The sequence below is a fragment of the Petaurus breviceps genome, unplaced genomic scaffold (assembly GCF_028583685.1).
Source record: "Petaurus breviceps papuanus isolate PSGF00001 unplaced genomic scaffold, PetGlider_PUasm1.0 174, whole genome shotgun sequence".
Classification (NCBI taxonomy): domain Eukaryota; kingdom Metazoa; phylum Chordata; class Mammalia; order Diprotodontia; family Petauridae; genus Petaurus; species Petaurus breviceps.
In genome coordinates this window covers 59,726,570-59,743,551 of record NW_027185761.1, presented here as the reverse complement: position 1 = coordinate 59,743,551, position 16,982 = coordinate 59,726,570, and the positions used below count along the sequence as shown (strand labels likewise).

The 16,982-nt window shown below is 41.1% G+C and overlaps 1 protein-coding gene across 1 annotated transcript in view; it reads left to right on the top strand.

Moving 5' to 3' along the window:
- The window catches only part of BMPER (BMP binding endothelial regulator), a 304,854-nt gene that overhangs the window by 146,931 nt on the left and 140,941 nt on the right, over positions 1–16,982 (top strand). The window contains exon 7 of the mRNA XM_069084281.1: positions 8,610–8,709. Within this exon, the coding sequence (XP_068940382.1) occupies positions 8,610–8,709 (100 nt within the window). The remainder of the gene's footprint in view (positions 1–8,609; positions 8,710–16,982) is intronic.

The following is a 16,982-nucleotide window of genomic DNA, read 5'->3' as shown; positions in this document are numbered from 1 at the left end:
CCTTCCTTCCTTTCTTTTCTTTCTTTCTTTTTCTGTCATTTCAGGATGGGAACCCCAGAGATGCTAATTATGGGCCTTGGCAACCACCTTCCCTTACATGTGGGGCCCTCTCCAAAGGGTACATCAACTTCCTAGACTACCTGGCATAGTGTCACTGTAGACACTTAATAAATGGTTTCCAATTGACTGATTGATCCCTACGCACTTCACCTAGGTTTCATTTACTCTGAGCACCTGTTTCCAGGTTTTGGATGAACCCAAATTCCACAGAACTTATTCTGGTCTACCAAACATAATGTGGGACCTGCACAATGATTCCAGCAGAGGTTTTTTTTAAAATTAATTTATTTGTTTACTTTTAGTTTACAAGATTCGGTTCCATAATCCCTTGAGTTTCAAATTTTCTCTCCCTCCTTCTCCCCCCCCCCACCCTGGTGGCATGCAATCAGGTATAGGATCTGCAAATACCTTCATATTAAACATTAGTCAGGTTGTAAAGAAGGATTATAACCAATGGAATGAACAATGGGAAAGAGGAAACAGAACAGAACAAACAAACAGAGAGAGCAGGTAGTTTGCTTCCATCTGCATTCAGCCTCTGTAGTTCTTTCTCTGGATGTAGACATCTCTTTCCATCATGAGGCTTTTGGAGTTGTCTTATAACCTGCATTGCTGAGAGGAGCCCAGCCTATCAAAGCTGGTTGTCACACATACGTTGTGTCTGTAATTGTGTACAGATCTCTCCTGGGTCTGCTCTTCTCACTCAGCATCAGTTTATATAAGTCTCTTCAGGTTATTATGAAGTCCATCTGCTTCTCATTTCTTATAGCATAATAGTATTCCATTACATTCATATACCACAACTTGTTTAGCCATTCCCCAATTGATGGGCATCCCCTTGATTTCCAATTCTTTGCCACAACAGAAAGAGCTGCTATAAATATTTTTGTACATACAAGTACAAAAATTTCTCCCAATTCTATGATCTCTTTGGGATACAACCCTAGAAGTGGTATTGCTGGGTCAAAGGGTATGCCATTATTTATAGCCCTTTGGGCATAGTTCCAGATTGCTCTCCAACAGAGCTTTTTTCTTGTAAGGCCAGCTTCTTTTTTTTTTTCCTCTAAGGAAGAAGAACGTCTTTACGGGAGCTGTGAAGCATGTTGGGATGTCTCTTGGTATTATTCTGTATCCCAGTCCTTGTAATGATCTTTTCACCTGCCTCCAGTCTGCGTTCCTAAGCTTCTTATTGAATGTTTGAATTGGAAATCCCTATCAGTGGACTTTTCTGCTTCCCCATTTCTTCCTCTTTCTCCTGCTCTGCAGTGGAGAAGGTAGCAATAATTTTTCCAAACCTTTTTTTTTCCCCTTCAACTCAAAACCCTTCCATATCATTCACCATTCTTTCTTCCTCTGCCCCAGTATCTGACAAAGATATGACCCATCTCCTGGCTGAGGCCAACTCTTGTGCTGCCTTCAGTCCTATCCCCTCCTCTTTCCTTTGGTAGATTACTCTACCATCATCTCTCTCCTCCCAATCTCCATGTACTTTTTATTCCTTCCCTGCTGTTTACAGATGTTCTCACGTCTCTCTCATTACTAAAAAGCAACAACAAAACAAACAAACAAAAACAACCTTGTCTTGACCATGGGATCTCCAAAGGTCTTCTTATGTCTTTCTTTGGATAACTAGGTGGTGCAGTAAACAGACTGTTAGACCTGGAGTCAGAAAGGCTTGGGTTCAGATGTTGCTTCTACCACCTGCTAGTTGTGTGACCCTATGCAAGCCATGCAACCTCTGGGGAATCATAAACCAAAAAGAATATATTTGTGAGAAGCTCCCAAGATTGAATCCAGTTCATGTAAAACCCAGTGAGTCAGTCACACAACAAAAATTTGCTAAGCCTTTGCGTTATGCCTGAAACTACCTTAATAAGTGCTGAGTTAACAAATATAAGCAGAGAGAAAGATGGTCCTGGCCTTGCCCTCAAAGAATTTAAATTCTAATCTGAGGAGGGGAGATAGCACGTAAAAAGTGGCTAATGGAAGGGAGATATTGACTAGAGAAGATACGAGAGTCAAAAGGAGTGTCAAAAAGCAGTAGAGTAATGGCAGATGACCATCCAGAGCTCCTCCCCAAAATAGAGGCCATGGGAGGAAATCGCCAATAGGGTGACAGCAAGGGCAAAGGGCTATTCCACAGTGAAAAGGCCACAACTGATGGGGGAAATTCAGAAGTAAGAAGGGAGAAGGGAAGAAATATTTATAAAGTACCCACCATGTATTGTGATAAGTAATTTACAAGCATCATGTTATTTGGTCTTTACAATTATTCTCTGAAGAAGGTGCTATTATGACTCCCCTCCCCATTTTGCAGAAGAAGATACTGAGGCAAAAAATGGTTGTGTCCTGTCCAGGGTCACACAGCTAGTAAGTGTCCTATGTCAGATTTGAACTTAAGTCTTCCTGACTCCGTGCCCAGAGGTATCACCTACATGCCTAGAGGAGAAGACAACCAACGCATAGTGGCAAAATTTGTTGATTCAAAGTCACACTTGGTGGGGAGAACCCAGAGCTTCAGTTATAGGCCATGGATTATACCACGATCTTATGAAAATTAGATTAGAGTGAGATGGTGGATACAAAGTTGACTAGTATGTTGAAGAATTTGAAGATTATCTTGCCAAAGGGTATCTGGTGTATGGTTTGGAAGATGAATATGAGATGATGGAAGGGTATTTGTGTGTGTGTGTGTGTGTGTGTGTGTGTGTGTGTGTGTGTGTGTGTGTGTGTGTAGAGTAGGCTAGATGTGGGGTGGGGGGGGTGGGAGTGGAGCAAGGGAATGACTGGAAACAGGAAAGCAATTTGACCATTTCAATAATCCTGGCTTGAAAGTGATCGATCCGGAAGGAGTATGTTGATAGCACTTATATCTGCTCTTCATGGGTTCACATCCATGTTCACAATGTATCCTCAAACTTGGTTTTGTGTGGAGAGGAAAGTGGTTGTGTTGAAATCCCTCTGATGGTGGTGAGCAGCAATGGGGTCGCAGGAGGGCCTCCCCTTTCTTTGCAGGCATTAATTTGGATTCAGTCTTCCTGCTTGGGTTATGCCATGATACTGGGACCCAAACAAAATAAAACCTGACCAAGCCCGGGAACCCAGATTGGAGCTCGGATTACTTTAACCAACTCTTGGGGAATACACACTGCAGTTGTATTAAGTATGCAGAATTTGCTCTTTGACCTGGTTGTAAGGAAACTTACAGGAGTGTACACAATCTGCTGCCAGTTTTCCAGGGTGTTGGACAAGTTAATTCCTTTGCAATCGTGAATTTTTTTTCTTTCTAATTTAAAAATATGCTTCAAAAAATAAATGCTGTTCCAACAAGAACAGAGTTTGTCGATGAAGAGAATGTGTTCTCTGTGCGCCTGAGGGTAGCCAGTCTATGGGCAGCCTCATATGCCCTAAGATTTCAAGCTTTTAGCAAAGTTCTTTGCAGCCATGTTTGTCTTGGCAGGACTGGGGCCAAGGTGGGGATGTGGGAGCAGGAGAGATAGAACAAATGGGGCTGTAAAAGTGATCCTGGGGCTCGGTGGGGTTTCTTTTCTGGCTTTTGTGTTCCATAGGTCATCTTGGTGCAAGCTTCAGCTTCTGATTTAGAACAGGCAATCTTTCTGAATCTGCTGAGAGGGCTCTCACTTCAAGGTTACGTACTTGGGTTGAAGGAGGCAGGTGGAGGGAGACCAGGAGGTCTTGGGATTTCTACTTGTCCTGGAGGGCCCTGCTGAGCCCATTGTGACAAGAGGGTGGGATGCTGGCATCGGCTTCCAGATTTTGTAGGGAGCCAGGAAGGCCTACATAAAAGCCATCATCCATTTCTTAATTATTATTAGTAACCAGCAAGGGGACAGGAGAACAGATGAGTCACAATGCCAAGAGAAGGACAAAAGTGGAGTGTTCTGTGGAATCTTGGGTGTGAACAGTAACATTTCTCTTTTTGGGGCCTCACTTTGCTCACTAGTAAAGTTAGGGGGTTGGAACAGATGACCTGAGGTTCCTTCCACCTCTGTGGGGTTGGGATGATATGTTGAGTGAGTGGTCCAGCCAATGATGAGTTCAGAGGAAGAGGAGGGCACCGTGAGTGGGTGTGGTCATGGCAGAAGAAGTGTGATTTGAGCTGGCAGCTAGGTGGTATGGTGGATAGAGGGCTGGACTTGGACTCAGGAAGAATAACTCCAACCAGCTGTGTGACTCTGGGCAAGCCACTGAACCTCTGTTTGTCTCAGTTTCCCCAACTGTAAAATGAGAATAATAATAGCTTTCCAGGGCTGTTGTGAGGATCAGATAAGATAGCATTTGTCAAGTATAAGTGCAGGGCCTGGCACATAGTATTAACTATATAAATGCTGGCTCTGTTATTGGAAGGGACAGTTGGATCTAGTCATAAGGGAAGGCTATTTCAAGTCACAATTGGATAATTGTAGTTCCTGTCTCTCAGGGTTGTAGTGCAGATCACATGAGATAACTTTTGTAAAGTCTTAGCACATATTGTTGGTGCTTAATAAATGCTCATTCCCTTTCCATTCCCCCATTGTGAACACATGAATGAAGAAGGACTATACATTGTCCAGCCAGCATCAGCCACTGGAAATAGTCTCTCTTGGAATCTTCCCTGCTGCCAACATCATCCCTCATTCCAGGGTGCCTTCCCACCTTCTCTCCATTTGGAGGGGCAGACATGGGATCTTCCACTCAGAAACAACATTTTATGTTGACTTATGTTAACTATGAGGTCACACACACATTTACATGCTATCTGTTCCATAGAATGTGGGAGCTCCTCATAGGCAGAAAGTGTTTTGTTTTTGTCTTTGTATTTCTGACCTTCTTCATGGGGGGAGGGGCTTAATAAATGTTTAATTGACTTGGAAGTGTTTTTCTCTATTAAGAGTACAGCATCGGGGACTTTTGCAAGGTCCATGGTGCTACCTAGTGCCCTGGAGTCCACTCAGAGCTTGACCAAAGGGAACTCACGATTGAGGAGTCCTAGCTTAAGGGACAGGAAAATGTGGCCTGCCCTGGAGGAGGATTGGTTCCATTGAGGACCCTGTCACTGTCGAGTCATTTCATTTCCTTCCCGCTTTGGTTCCACAAATCCTGGGGAAGGACAGTTTACATAATTGTAATTGGGCTATTTACGAGATTTCCTTCCATCCACATTTAGATAAGGGGAGGGCTTTCCTTCCTTTATTGTTACTTGAACTGGTGCTGAACAGGCTTAATACACTTTGGATACTTGAAATGAGAAGACTGACTTTTCCTCTGATTTTAAGTTAATTGGATTTTTCCAAAGATGGAAAGCATTTATATAAAATCTGACAGAAGATTTTATTTATTTACATTAATTTATAATTTATATTACAATCTATAATTGAATTTATCATATTATGTTTAGCATATATCATATCACATGTATATATGATTTATTGATAATATATTTTATATTAAATTATAATTTAATTTATAAATTATAATTAATTTATAATATTATATAATTAACATATTAATAAATATATAATATATTTATTTATCCTCATCCCAGACAAAGGCACCTTACTGTGGGATCCTGGGTCTAGAGTTAGAAGGAGATCTCAGAGGCCATCTTCTCCAATCAGCTCATTTTACCAATGAGGAAACTGAGACCCAGGTAGTAAGTGTCAGAAGCAGAATTTGAACCCATGGCCTCTTTCTTTAGACTCAGAGATCCATTGTACTGCATTGCTTCCTCTTGGTCAGAGTCAGAGATCTGTGATTGAGTTAGTCTATTGGGGCCATGATATGGCAGGCAAGTTTTAGTATGGACTCACTATGGTTCTCTCCTTGAGAGAGTTGCCCAATTTGTCAATAGATAATTGTCAGCTGTGTAGGACTGCAGTGGTCCCTAGATCCTAGCTGTGAACTCTCTGAGATGCTTCAGTAGAGGGCCATCTTCAGTTATGAGGAACATCCCCTATTGGGGGCCTTGCCTGTCAGTCATAAGAGATAGACCTTCTATATTCTTCCAAGCTTGGACCATGCCCCCTGCCATGTTGTTAGTATGCCCTGAGAATGTCCTGGAGAAACTCAGTGGAAAGAGAACTTGTCTTTACAGTCAGACGATCTCTTTCTTGAGGGTGGTCACTTCAAGGTGATAACAGAGGCTGGTGTTGTCCAGCTCCACTCAGAAAGCAGTCTCTCTTTTCCCTGCTTCTTAGCCCAGTTGCTTCATGGAGCAACTTGTCAAGGGAAGACATCCACACGTTCACAGGCAATTCAGCCCAGACCTGAGAGAAGGGGCAGGGTGATATAGAGTCTAAGCCTCAGTTGGTGACATGAATTAATCCACAGAAGAGGTCATGGGATGCCATGAAGTGTCACAGGCAGAAATCTTTACTAGTTTTGATCCTCTTAGTAGCAATTTGGAGACAAGTGGGGCATCTGGGCAGGAATCACATGACTTGAGTATTTGCAGGTGGGAAAAAGACCATGGCAGAGACATTCATTTTCAGTCTGCCCATGCTGGACTTATTTGTCTGGGCCCATAGGGTGGCACCTGACCCAGCTGATTTTGGTGGATCCAAAATTGTTAAAAACACAGCCCTTAGTAGCAGTTTAGAACTTTCTTTACCACTATGGGGAAAGATCAGAATTACTGAAGCTCACAAAGTTGAGAAATATTAAGAAGAAACAACATTCCACCCAGAAATGAGATCATACTTAGGATACTGAAGTCACATGATTTTAGTCTTCAAGACATGTTGTTTTGAAACTTATATAAATAGTCTACAATATCTTCACTGACCTGGTTTTGTTCACATTTTTTTTTTATTTCTCATCTAATCATTGAAACTCTACAGTGAATGAACTGATGGATTTAGCCAATTAAATAAGAAGAAATGCCAGTCAGTGTTGATTGATTAAGTACCTAATGTATGCAAGCACTTTGCCAAGTATTGGGGTACAAAGGAAGGCAACAAAACTCAATTCAGTTCTTGTTCTAAAGAAACAAATCTATGTATAGGAAAAACTGGAAATAATCACCAGAGAGGAGACACTTGTCAATTGTGGTTTGGGAAAGGCTTCCTGTAATAGGTATGTTTTCAGCTGGGACTTGAAGGAAGCCAGGGAAGCCAGGTGGCAGATATGAAGAGGGAGAACATTTTGGGCATAGGGGACAGTCAATGAAAATGCCTGAATTGGAGAGATGGAATATCTTATTCGGGGAAACTGCAAGGAAACCATTATCACTGGATTATAGGGTATCTGGGGAGGAGTAAGGCAAAATAAGACTGGCAAGGTAGAAGGGGGCTAAATTATGAAGAAGGACTTCGAATGCCTGAAAGTGGGATTTTATATTTGATCTTGGAGGCAATAGGGAGCCACTGGAGTTTATTGAGTAGGGGAGTGACATGGTCAGACCTGTGCTTTAACAGCTAGATGGAGGATGCATTGAGACAGGCAGACCCCCCAACAGTTATTGCATAGTCTAGGTGTGAGGTGATGGGGCCTTTGAGAGATGCTGCAAAGGTGAAATTGACAGGTCTTGGTGCCATATTGGATATGGGAGGTGAGGGAGGGCAAGGAATCCCGGATGACTTCTCGTTGTGAACCCGAGGGACTGGGAGGATTGTGCTGCCCTCCTCAGTAACAGGGAAGGTGTGTGTTGGGAGGGATGATTTTGGGGGAAAGTTGATGATATCCATTTTGGACATTTAAGGTATCCCAGGATGTCAGGGTGGTATGATGATAGGACAGTCAACTTTCTTCTTCCACTCCAATTCTTCTGTTTCCCCTCTTGCTGATCCTGATGTTCCCACTGATGCATAAATACCCACACATGCATTGAATTCTATATGGAGGGAGGAGCACAGATCCACATACTACACAGGCAACACAGACCAGCCCAGTTCCAGATTAGCCGAGGTAAGATTTGTAAAGCACTTACCACATTGCCAGGCACATAGTAGGTGCTGAATTAATGTTTATTCCCTTCCCTTCCCAGGTTTTTCAGGTCACTGGTGTCAATGTCAATATTGGAGAGAGAAGGACTTGTCACGTGCCTCTTTCCTTTTAAAAATCAAAATTCTCTTTCATCATCTCTAAATTTTGGCCTCCATCTGCATTCATTTGGGCGTTGTGGGGAGAAAGATTTCACTGAGCATAGATACAGAGCAGAATTTGGAATCAGGGAGATCTGGGTTCTAGTCCCATCTCTGACACTTCATAGCTGTGTGACCCTCTGAAAATCATTTAGTTTCTCTTAACCTCAAGCAAATCCCTAGAAATTATTCACCAAGTCATAGACTCAGTGGAGTTTCATGCTCTGTTGTTGAAGTGAGGTACCATACTGGGCGTCCCCTAAACTAATGAAATCACAGATGAATGAACAAATGAATCAGAGAATGATTGAATGAAAAAGCATTCATTAAAAATGCTTAACAATTCTTCTACTGAACAGTCTTCACTGTCAGGCACTCTGCTGTGATATGCAGCTCTGTTAGAGTTGCTCAGGACTTATGTCTCGGATGTAAGTGCTTTTCATTTTTAATGGTTTGTTTTCTCTTTAGGGAGGTCAGACACAGTGCGTGAGAGAAGTCTGCCCCATTCTGTCATGTCCTGAGCACCTGAGTCAGACTCCACCAGGACAGTGTTGCCCCAGATGTGTGGGTGAGTGACATTTCTTGTACACTGACTGAGTAATTTACTTTGAGAAGGTTCCACCCCTCCTGGCCACCTTCCTTCCTGTCTTCTTATGTTCTTTACCAGCCAGTGGGCACACACAGAACATTCCCTGCTTGAGAAGCTTGGTTGCAATTTGTCCTCAGCGTTCTGTTAGGCTCAGTCAATTTGACTCAGTTTACATTTGAGGATCAGCTACTTCAGTGTTTCAGATAAGAGGTACATAACCAAAAGACAAATAAGGAGGGGCCTCATGAAGGCTCATGAATATGGCCTCATATTTGAAAGACTATCTTGTCAAAATGACTGTCATTTGCATGATAAGTTGTAATGGGTTGTGAAGTCAAGGGGATGTGGCCTGGGGATGTCCACACTGCACCCTTGGTCCTGCTCATGGGTCCATGGACCGATGGCCTTAAGCCACAGTCATAGCAATAGTATCAATGCTGATGACATGGAAGATGAGAGTGAGAGACAACATGGCAGCCTAGTGGATGGAAGCCAGGAAGGTCTGGGTTCAAATCCTGCTTCTGACACATCCTAACGGTGACCCTGGGCTAGTCACTTCAGAGTGCCTCAGGCAACATTTTTAGACTCAATTAAAGAGAAGGGGAAGGTTAATGGAGGAAGTTTCCTTATTGGTAGTTCATTGTTTTTGTTGTTTAGTTGTTTCAGTTATGTCTGACTCTTGTGACCCCGTTTGGGGTTTTCTTGGGAGAGATGCTGGAGTCATTTGCCATTTCCTTCTCCAGTTGAATTTATAGATGAGGAAACTGAGGCAAACAGTGTTAAGTGACTTACCCAGGGTCACACAGCTAGTGAGTATCTGAAGCCAGATTTGGACTCTGGAAGATGAATCTTCCTGATTCCAGGACCCATATTCTGTTCAGTGCACCACCTAGCTGCCCTGACAGTTCGTGGTATCCATGAAATCACAAGTCTGGAGAAACTAATAATAATAGTAACAACAGCAATTACTGCTACTATTATTATTCCCAAAGTACTTTAGGACTGATTTACTGCTTCCTGTATGACCATCTTAGAGTCATCTTTCTCATGCCCTAGCACCTCCCAACTAGTTATCTATCATAGATGTATTTCCTAAGTCACAGACTTACCAGAGAGTCTCAGAGCTCACTGGCAGAGAGAAGGGCCACACCAGAATTCCTCTACACTGGTGAAATCACAGGTGAATAAAGAATGAAGGAGTGAGTGAGTGAGCCTCAGGCATAGACAGAGCAAGAATCATGTAACTGTGAAGGTTTTATGGCTTCCACATTGGCGACTCCATCTGGGGGAACTCTCCATCATCGCAGATTATGGTTCAGCAGGGATTTAGTAGAGAAGTCCCAGGGAACGTGCCAGGCTCAAGAGTTGGGAAATGACTCAGTCAGGGCACACAGCAAAGAAGGGGCGATAGGAGAATTGGAAGTCCAGTCTTCCGGAGTCCAGGTCTGGCTTCCTTCCACCACCCCATGCTGCCTTGCATGTCATAAATGAAAGTGAGTGTGGAGGGCACACGATTAATATCATTGCCCAGAGTTTGTTATTTTGGGCGAAATAGGACAGGAAACCAGCATGGTACATGAAGAGTTCTGAAATGACTCTTTTGGGGGCCTGTTGTGCGAGCTTTAAGCAACAGGAAGGCAGCAGCACTTATGGTGGGACCTGCAATGCTCATGGGTCCTGAGTCACTGGGAAAATTTCTGTTTCTCTCCCTCTCTCTGTTTCTCACTCTCACTTACTCTCTCTTTTCCTTTCTTTTCTTCCTTCCATTTTCTCTTTCCTCCTGTTCTTTCTTATTCATTTTCCTTCCCTCTTTCCTCCCTTCCTTCTCTCCTTCAAGCCTCCTGTTCCTTTTTTCCTCCCTCCCTCCCTCCCTTCTTTCTTTCTTTCCTTCCTTTTCTTTCTTCTATCTTTACTTTCCTTCTATTCTATCTTTCTTATTCATTTTTCTTCCTTCTTTCTTCCCTTCCTTCCCTCCATCAATCTTCTTGTTCCTTTTTTCTCCTTTCTTCCCTTCCTTCCTTCCTTCCTTCCTTCCTTCCTTCCTTCCTTCCTTCCTTCCTTCCTTCCTTCCATGTTAGAAATAATTATCTTACCAAAAATGAGTGAATTTAGAAAAAAAGATTTTTATTTCACATCATTTCAGAAGGGTGACTTGCCTGGTGAAAAGAGCCAGGCACAAGCACACTTTTAAGATAGTTACCAAAGCCCTTTTATAATTCATCTAGATTCGAACTTCCCACCTTGCCTAGACTCATCTTTGGTCAGCATTTGAAGGGGGGGGGGTGGGGCTGGTTGGTTCAATAGACCCCATCCCTTGATTGCATCTTCTCATTTCCACATTTCCATTCCCCTCTCCCTTCTCATCTTCATTTCTTTATCAATGATAAAAGTGCCATTATCTCAGACCCAGTCTGGGTCTACTTTTTGTGAAACACACCTTGTCTGGCAGTTCTTTTGATATGAAGGAAAAGGCCTTCTCAGAACAAAGAAAAGTAGTAGATATGCTGATTTTCAGGGGGCCAACATCCCCCACTGCCCTCTACAATAATTTTGTCTCGGACATTAGCTACCAGTATGAATTGTAATTATTTTTTTTTTATAAATTTCTTTTTGTTTTAGTTTCTAGCATTCACTTCCACAAGATTTTGAGTTACAAATTTTCTCCCCATCTCTCCCCTACCTCCCACCCCAAGATAGCGAGCCTTCTGAATACCCCTTCCCCCAATCTGTTCTCTTATATCCTCCCTCCATGTCTCCCCTTACTTTTTAGAAGGGCAAGATGGATTTCTATACCCCAATGCCTGTATATCTTATTTCCCAGTTGCATGTAAAAAACAATTTTTAACATTTGTTTTTAAAACTGTGATTTCCAGATTCTTTCCTATTTTTCTCTTTTTCCAGATTTCTCTCCCCATCCACCCTCACTGGGAAGACAAGTAATTCAATATAAGTTGTACATGTGTAGTTACATAAAACATTTCCATAGTAGTTATTTTGTGAAAGACTAACTATATTTCCCTCCATCCTACTCATCCCCCATTAATTCTAATTTCTCCTTTGACCCTGTCCCTTTTCAAAAGTGTTTGCTTCTAACTACCCCCTCCCCCAATCTGCCCTCCCTTCTATCATCCTCCCTCTTATCCCCTTCCCCCATACTCTCCTGTAGGATAAAATATCCAACTGAGTGTGTATGTTATTCCCTTCTTAAGCCAAATCTGATGACAATAAGATTGACCCATTCCCTTGCACCTTTCTTTTCTTCCCTTCCATTGTAATAGTTTTTTCTTGTTTCTTTCATGTGAGATAATGTACCCTATTTTATTTCTCCCTTTCTCCTCCCAATATATTCCTCTCTCACCTCTTAATTTTACTTTTTAGATATCATCCCTTCATAATGAATTATAATTTCTGTGGATGCAAAATTCAACCATATCTTACACTGGTTCCCTTTTTCCTTCCTTCCTTCCTTCCTTCCTTCCTTCCTTCCTTCCTTCCTTCCTTCCTTCCTTCCTTCCTTCCTTCCTTCCTTCCTTCCTTCCTTCCTTCCTTCCTTCTTCCTTCCCCCTTTCTCTCTCTATTCTCCCCTTCTTCCCTTCTCAACTCTCTATCTCATATCTGATGGCTTGTATATAATGAAAGAAGAGATCAGGAACATGGAGCCTTGGCAGAACCAGAGGGGAGTCACTCAGAGCTGATTTAGGGGATTCATTTTCTCAAGTGCTTTTCATTTTCCCAGGGTGTTTTTTTTTATAACTTTGAACTAGACCAAATAGGTCTTTGAAGGTGATAAGGTTGAACCCAGAAATCTCAGAAAGTGTTCCCTGCCTTATAGTTTATCATATGAGCAAAGGCCAGTCTACTGAATTCAGGCATTCTGTGTGTGTGTGCACATGTATGTGTGTTTATGTATCTATGTGTGTGTTATCATAAGATATACCACAAAAAAAGTCTCAGAAAAATCCAAAAATTGTCACCAACAGAAAAGAGGACAGTTTCTTGGGGTTAGATTAAATCCAAAGTGGAAGGAAGTGGAAATGCCCTAGGGCAGCCCAGATTTGCAAATTTGAGACTCTTTTTGAATGTTTCTAAACAAAAATGTCCTCTCTTATTTGGGATTTGCATAGATTGGGTGTAAGAGTAAGATTGGCTGGTGATGTGTCTTGAAAATCAAGCCAAGGAGGCTCTAATATCCTGAAATCTAATGCCAAGTTGGTGGAGGTCTGGGCAACATTTTGCTGGTGAATTTCCTTGGAACCAAATGACCTCCCATGAAGTACATGATGAATTTTCCTGAGTCATTTTCCTTGCTTAGCTTTCATTATTTGGAGACAGAAACCTGATGTCAAAACTATGATCTGGCACTTTCTTTGTGGATTTAGGCAGATCACCCATATTCTCTAAGCCTGTCTCCTTATCTGTAAAGTGAGGAATTGGACTAAATGGCCTCTGAAGTTCTTTGCCTCTTTGGTCCTGTCCAATTCTAAATCCTCAGATCCATCTCAAAAGCAAATAGCTAAATTGTCCCAAATGCAATAAGCTGTGGAAAGCATTTTACAAATCTTAAAGGATGATATAAATGCTAGCTATTAATATTGTAAAATAGCCTGTTCTATACCTACCTCTTGGGGCTGTTGGGAGAAACAATCAAGGTCATGTATGTAAAGTGCTTTGTGAACATGTAGGTGTGTGCTCCCAGGTATTGAGAGGAACCATCAAGGTCATATATGCAAAGTGCTTTGTGAGCACATGGATATGTGCTACTAGGGATGAAAAAATGACCTCCCCTCTTCTTTCTTGGCCAGCATAGTACACACAAGGGGGCAAAGACAGCCCACTTTCCCAATGCCACCATTTAAGAAACTAATAGCAGCTATGCAAAGAAAAGAAAAAAAATAACCAGAAAACTTCAAAAGCAAAACAACCTCAAAGAAAAGGAAAAGTTTTGGTTCTGGAGTCAATCCCTCCTCTGTCACCCAAGATGAGAGAGTTTTTTTTTTTAATTTATGTATTTATTTTTAATTTTCAACATTCACTTCCATAAGATTTTGAGTTCCAAATTTTCTCCCATCTAGAAAAATCCTTAATGGGATATACAGATAATCAAGGAAAATTGAACAATTGATGATCTGACTGTTCATAGGCAACTAAATGAAAAAATGATTGCCATATTAGTCATGTTTTAAAATCTGTTAAACTTTAGTTAGTTAATTTTGTATGTGATGTCGAGCGTATTCTCTATTTTTCTGAAGAAGGTATTCGTGACATAAGAATGGGAAGATTCTGACTAAAGTAGAAGCTTTTGGTGTCTTTCTTTTCTTAATCATCAACCACATTTTCCAAAATATTTTTTCGGCATCATCTTTAATTCCTGCCATTGCTCTGAAGTCACCAAGTATCAGGGCATGGGGTAATTTGCCTGGAAAGCTCTGGTTGAACTCAGCTTTCTCTGCATCTCTCTCCTCTGCAACAGATGCTGGCACACATGCAGTGGTTATTTTCATGGTATCCTTTTGGTTATGCCCATAATTGGCACTCCAATGAGAAATGACATGCCTACAGTGAAATTATGTTTCTTATTATTTTTGCATGCATGATGACAATTCGATTAAAAACAACAACCAAACCTCTGTTGGTCTTATCACCTTTTATCTCATTGGTAATTCTGTCCTTTTCACTGCAGAAGGACCTGGGGCCATTTTGTATCTTACTTTGGCCTTGACCAAATAATTCATCAATTAGTGACCTGCCTTCTGGCAGTGACCTTCTTCATACTTTGGTTGGTGGTTTTATAGCTGCAGACCAATTTCAAGACTGTTCCTGAAGCCCATACAACTCAGACCTCCTAGAGTTAACGCTTTTTAGGCATAATCTTCAAGAGCCCAGCATCACTGCCATATCCTATTGGGGCACCAGAAGCAGATTTTGTTAAGGAATATTAAGTAAAATATATCAGGTTATTGAGTGTAAACCAATACTCAGAGGTGAAATTGTTTTGGTAAATATTCATGTTTGTTCATTCCCAAAAGAGAAAAACATAAACTGAGTTGTTTTCAGTTAAAATAACTAACAATTCTACAAATTAAAATGTCAAAACAAAGACAGAATCAGAAATCATCACTTTTAAAGGAAAAATAAAGTTATAAGTATAGAGCAATCAAATGAATAAAAGACAGGGATTTTTTTCTTTAGATCCAATTTTCCAAAATTAAAAAGTAGATATTCCAATATAAGGAAATCAAAGAAATAAGGGCAGATGCATATGAAATAAAGCAGAGTAAAGAAAATAGAACCAAAAGAAACATAACTGTGTAAATATAATGGGGCGTGCAGAGATGATCACCCTTGACATTCATGGATCTTTCCAGCTCTGCTTGTGTTTCAGGATGCTAACCACAAGGATCGTATTAACAGGAGTGTGAGGACTCTGGGTGGATGGCAGCATTTGTAATGCACCCAGGACAGGTTAGACAGGGATGTTGAGGAAGAGATGAGTATGTGGGAGGTTCAACCCAAGATGAGAAGAGGAGAGTGACAGGATGAGAGAAGGAAACTGATCATGGTACCAAATGACTTCCTGTGGGTTTGGTCTCTTACCTGGAAGGGACTAGCCAGAAGCTTCCTCATGCTCCCGGTAGAAGCAGTAGCACAAGGCACTTCCCCTCCATTTCCAAGATAAAGCAACAAGTTCTTAGTGATGTTTTAGCAGCAGCAACTTCCAAGCAATTCCCCACTAAGACCAAGCTTTGTCCAATTGGCAAGGTGCTAGAACATCCCTTTACTGTTCTCTAGATTACAGTAGTGAACTGATAAACCAATATGACGACTGGAGATGAGTTGCCTCACACCCATTTCCCCTCATTTTTTGTCTTACATTGTCAAACTAGTAAGCCAATGGGGAGAACCAATAAGAATGGACAACAGCCTTCTGATCCTTGGGGGTTTGCGAGGTGATAGTTTAAGGAAACACCATTGGAAATGCCCGCTAAGTTCCTTGATAGTAGGTCTTGTTTTGATCTTTGAACTGGTATCTCCAATACTCCACACTAAATAAATGCTTGTTCATCAGTTGTATTCTGCCCTAAGAAAATGTCCTTCATCTTACTATGATACAATATGTTGAAATTTGGAATAAGGAGGGTGGGTGTAAGCAGAAACAGATGAAAGTCAGCAATAACAAAGGTAATGATAATAACTAATATTTGAAACAACAATAATAGCATTTGAAAAAAATTATTATTGTTATATAGCAGCAATGAAAGACAATTAAATTCTGTAAGGAGAAAGGCAATAGACAGTTTTTAATATCTCTTAAAATCCCCTCTACATGTAATCATATTTTGTTTGTTTCTTAAACTCTCTGAACATAGTTCATAGTTCCATTTACTTTCACTTTTGGTACAGTTTTATTGTGCTCATTTCTTTTATTTTCACATTTGCATGCCTGTACTTGGTGGAACTTGAGGTTTTTGTTTCTTCTTTTTAAAAAAGCTATGCTGTCTCCCTTCCTTTAGAATCAAATCTTGTTTTTCTGAGATGCAGTTCAGGCTGCAAGCCCCCCTTGATCAAGGGGTATGGCTTCCCTAGGAGCCTGCAAGACCATAGGATCTTGAACTTACAAAGGTCTTCAGAGGCCACTAGTCCAACTCTCTCACTTTGCAGAGGAGCTGAGGCCAAGAGAGCTTAAGTGACCAAGGACTCAAAGTCATAATGCTTTGGACAAATGCATCTTCCTTTCCATTTGCTGGAAACAAATTTTATAATTTTTATTTTATGAGGGAAATGAATGAGGAACAAATATATGTGCCAGATATCCCAAAGATCTTAGTGCTAAAGCTTATTGAGGAAATTTCCCCCACCAATGCAGGTCAACAACTTTTCTATGGCTTCTAGTCATAGAGAATTGCTTGGTGCCTTTTATCCGGGGTCACATGGCCAGCGTGGGTCAGAGGTAGGGCTCTGACCCAAGTCTTTTTTATTTTGAGGCTGGTGCTTTATCTTATGTAATACAGATATACACATATGTACATATGTTTATGGATTATCTATCTATCTATCTATCCATCTATCCATCTATCTATCTATCCATCTATCCATCTATCCATCTATCTATCTATCCATCTATCCATCTATCTATCTATCCATCTATCCATCTATCTATCTATCTATCTATCTATCTATCTATCTATCTATCTATCTATCTATCTATCTATCTAGGTATACATATATATGTATGTATACACACACACATAAAA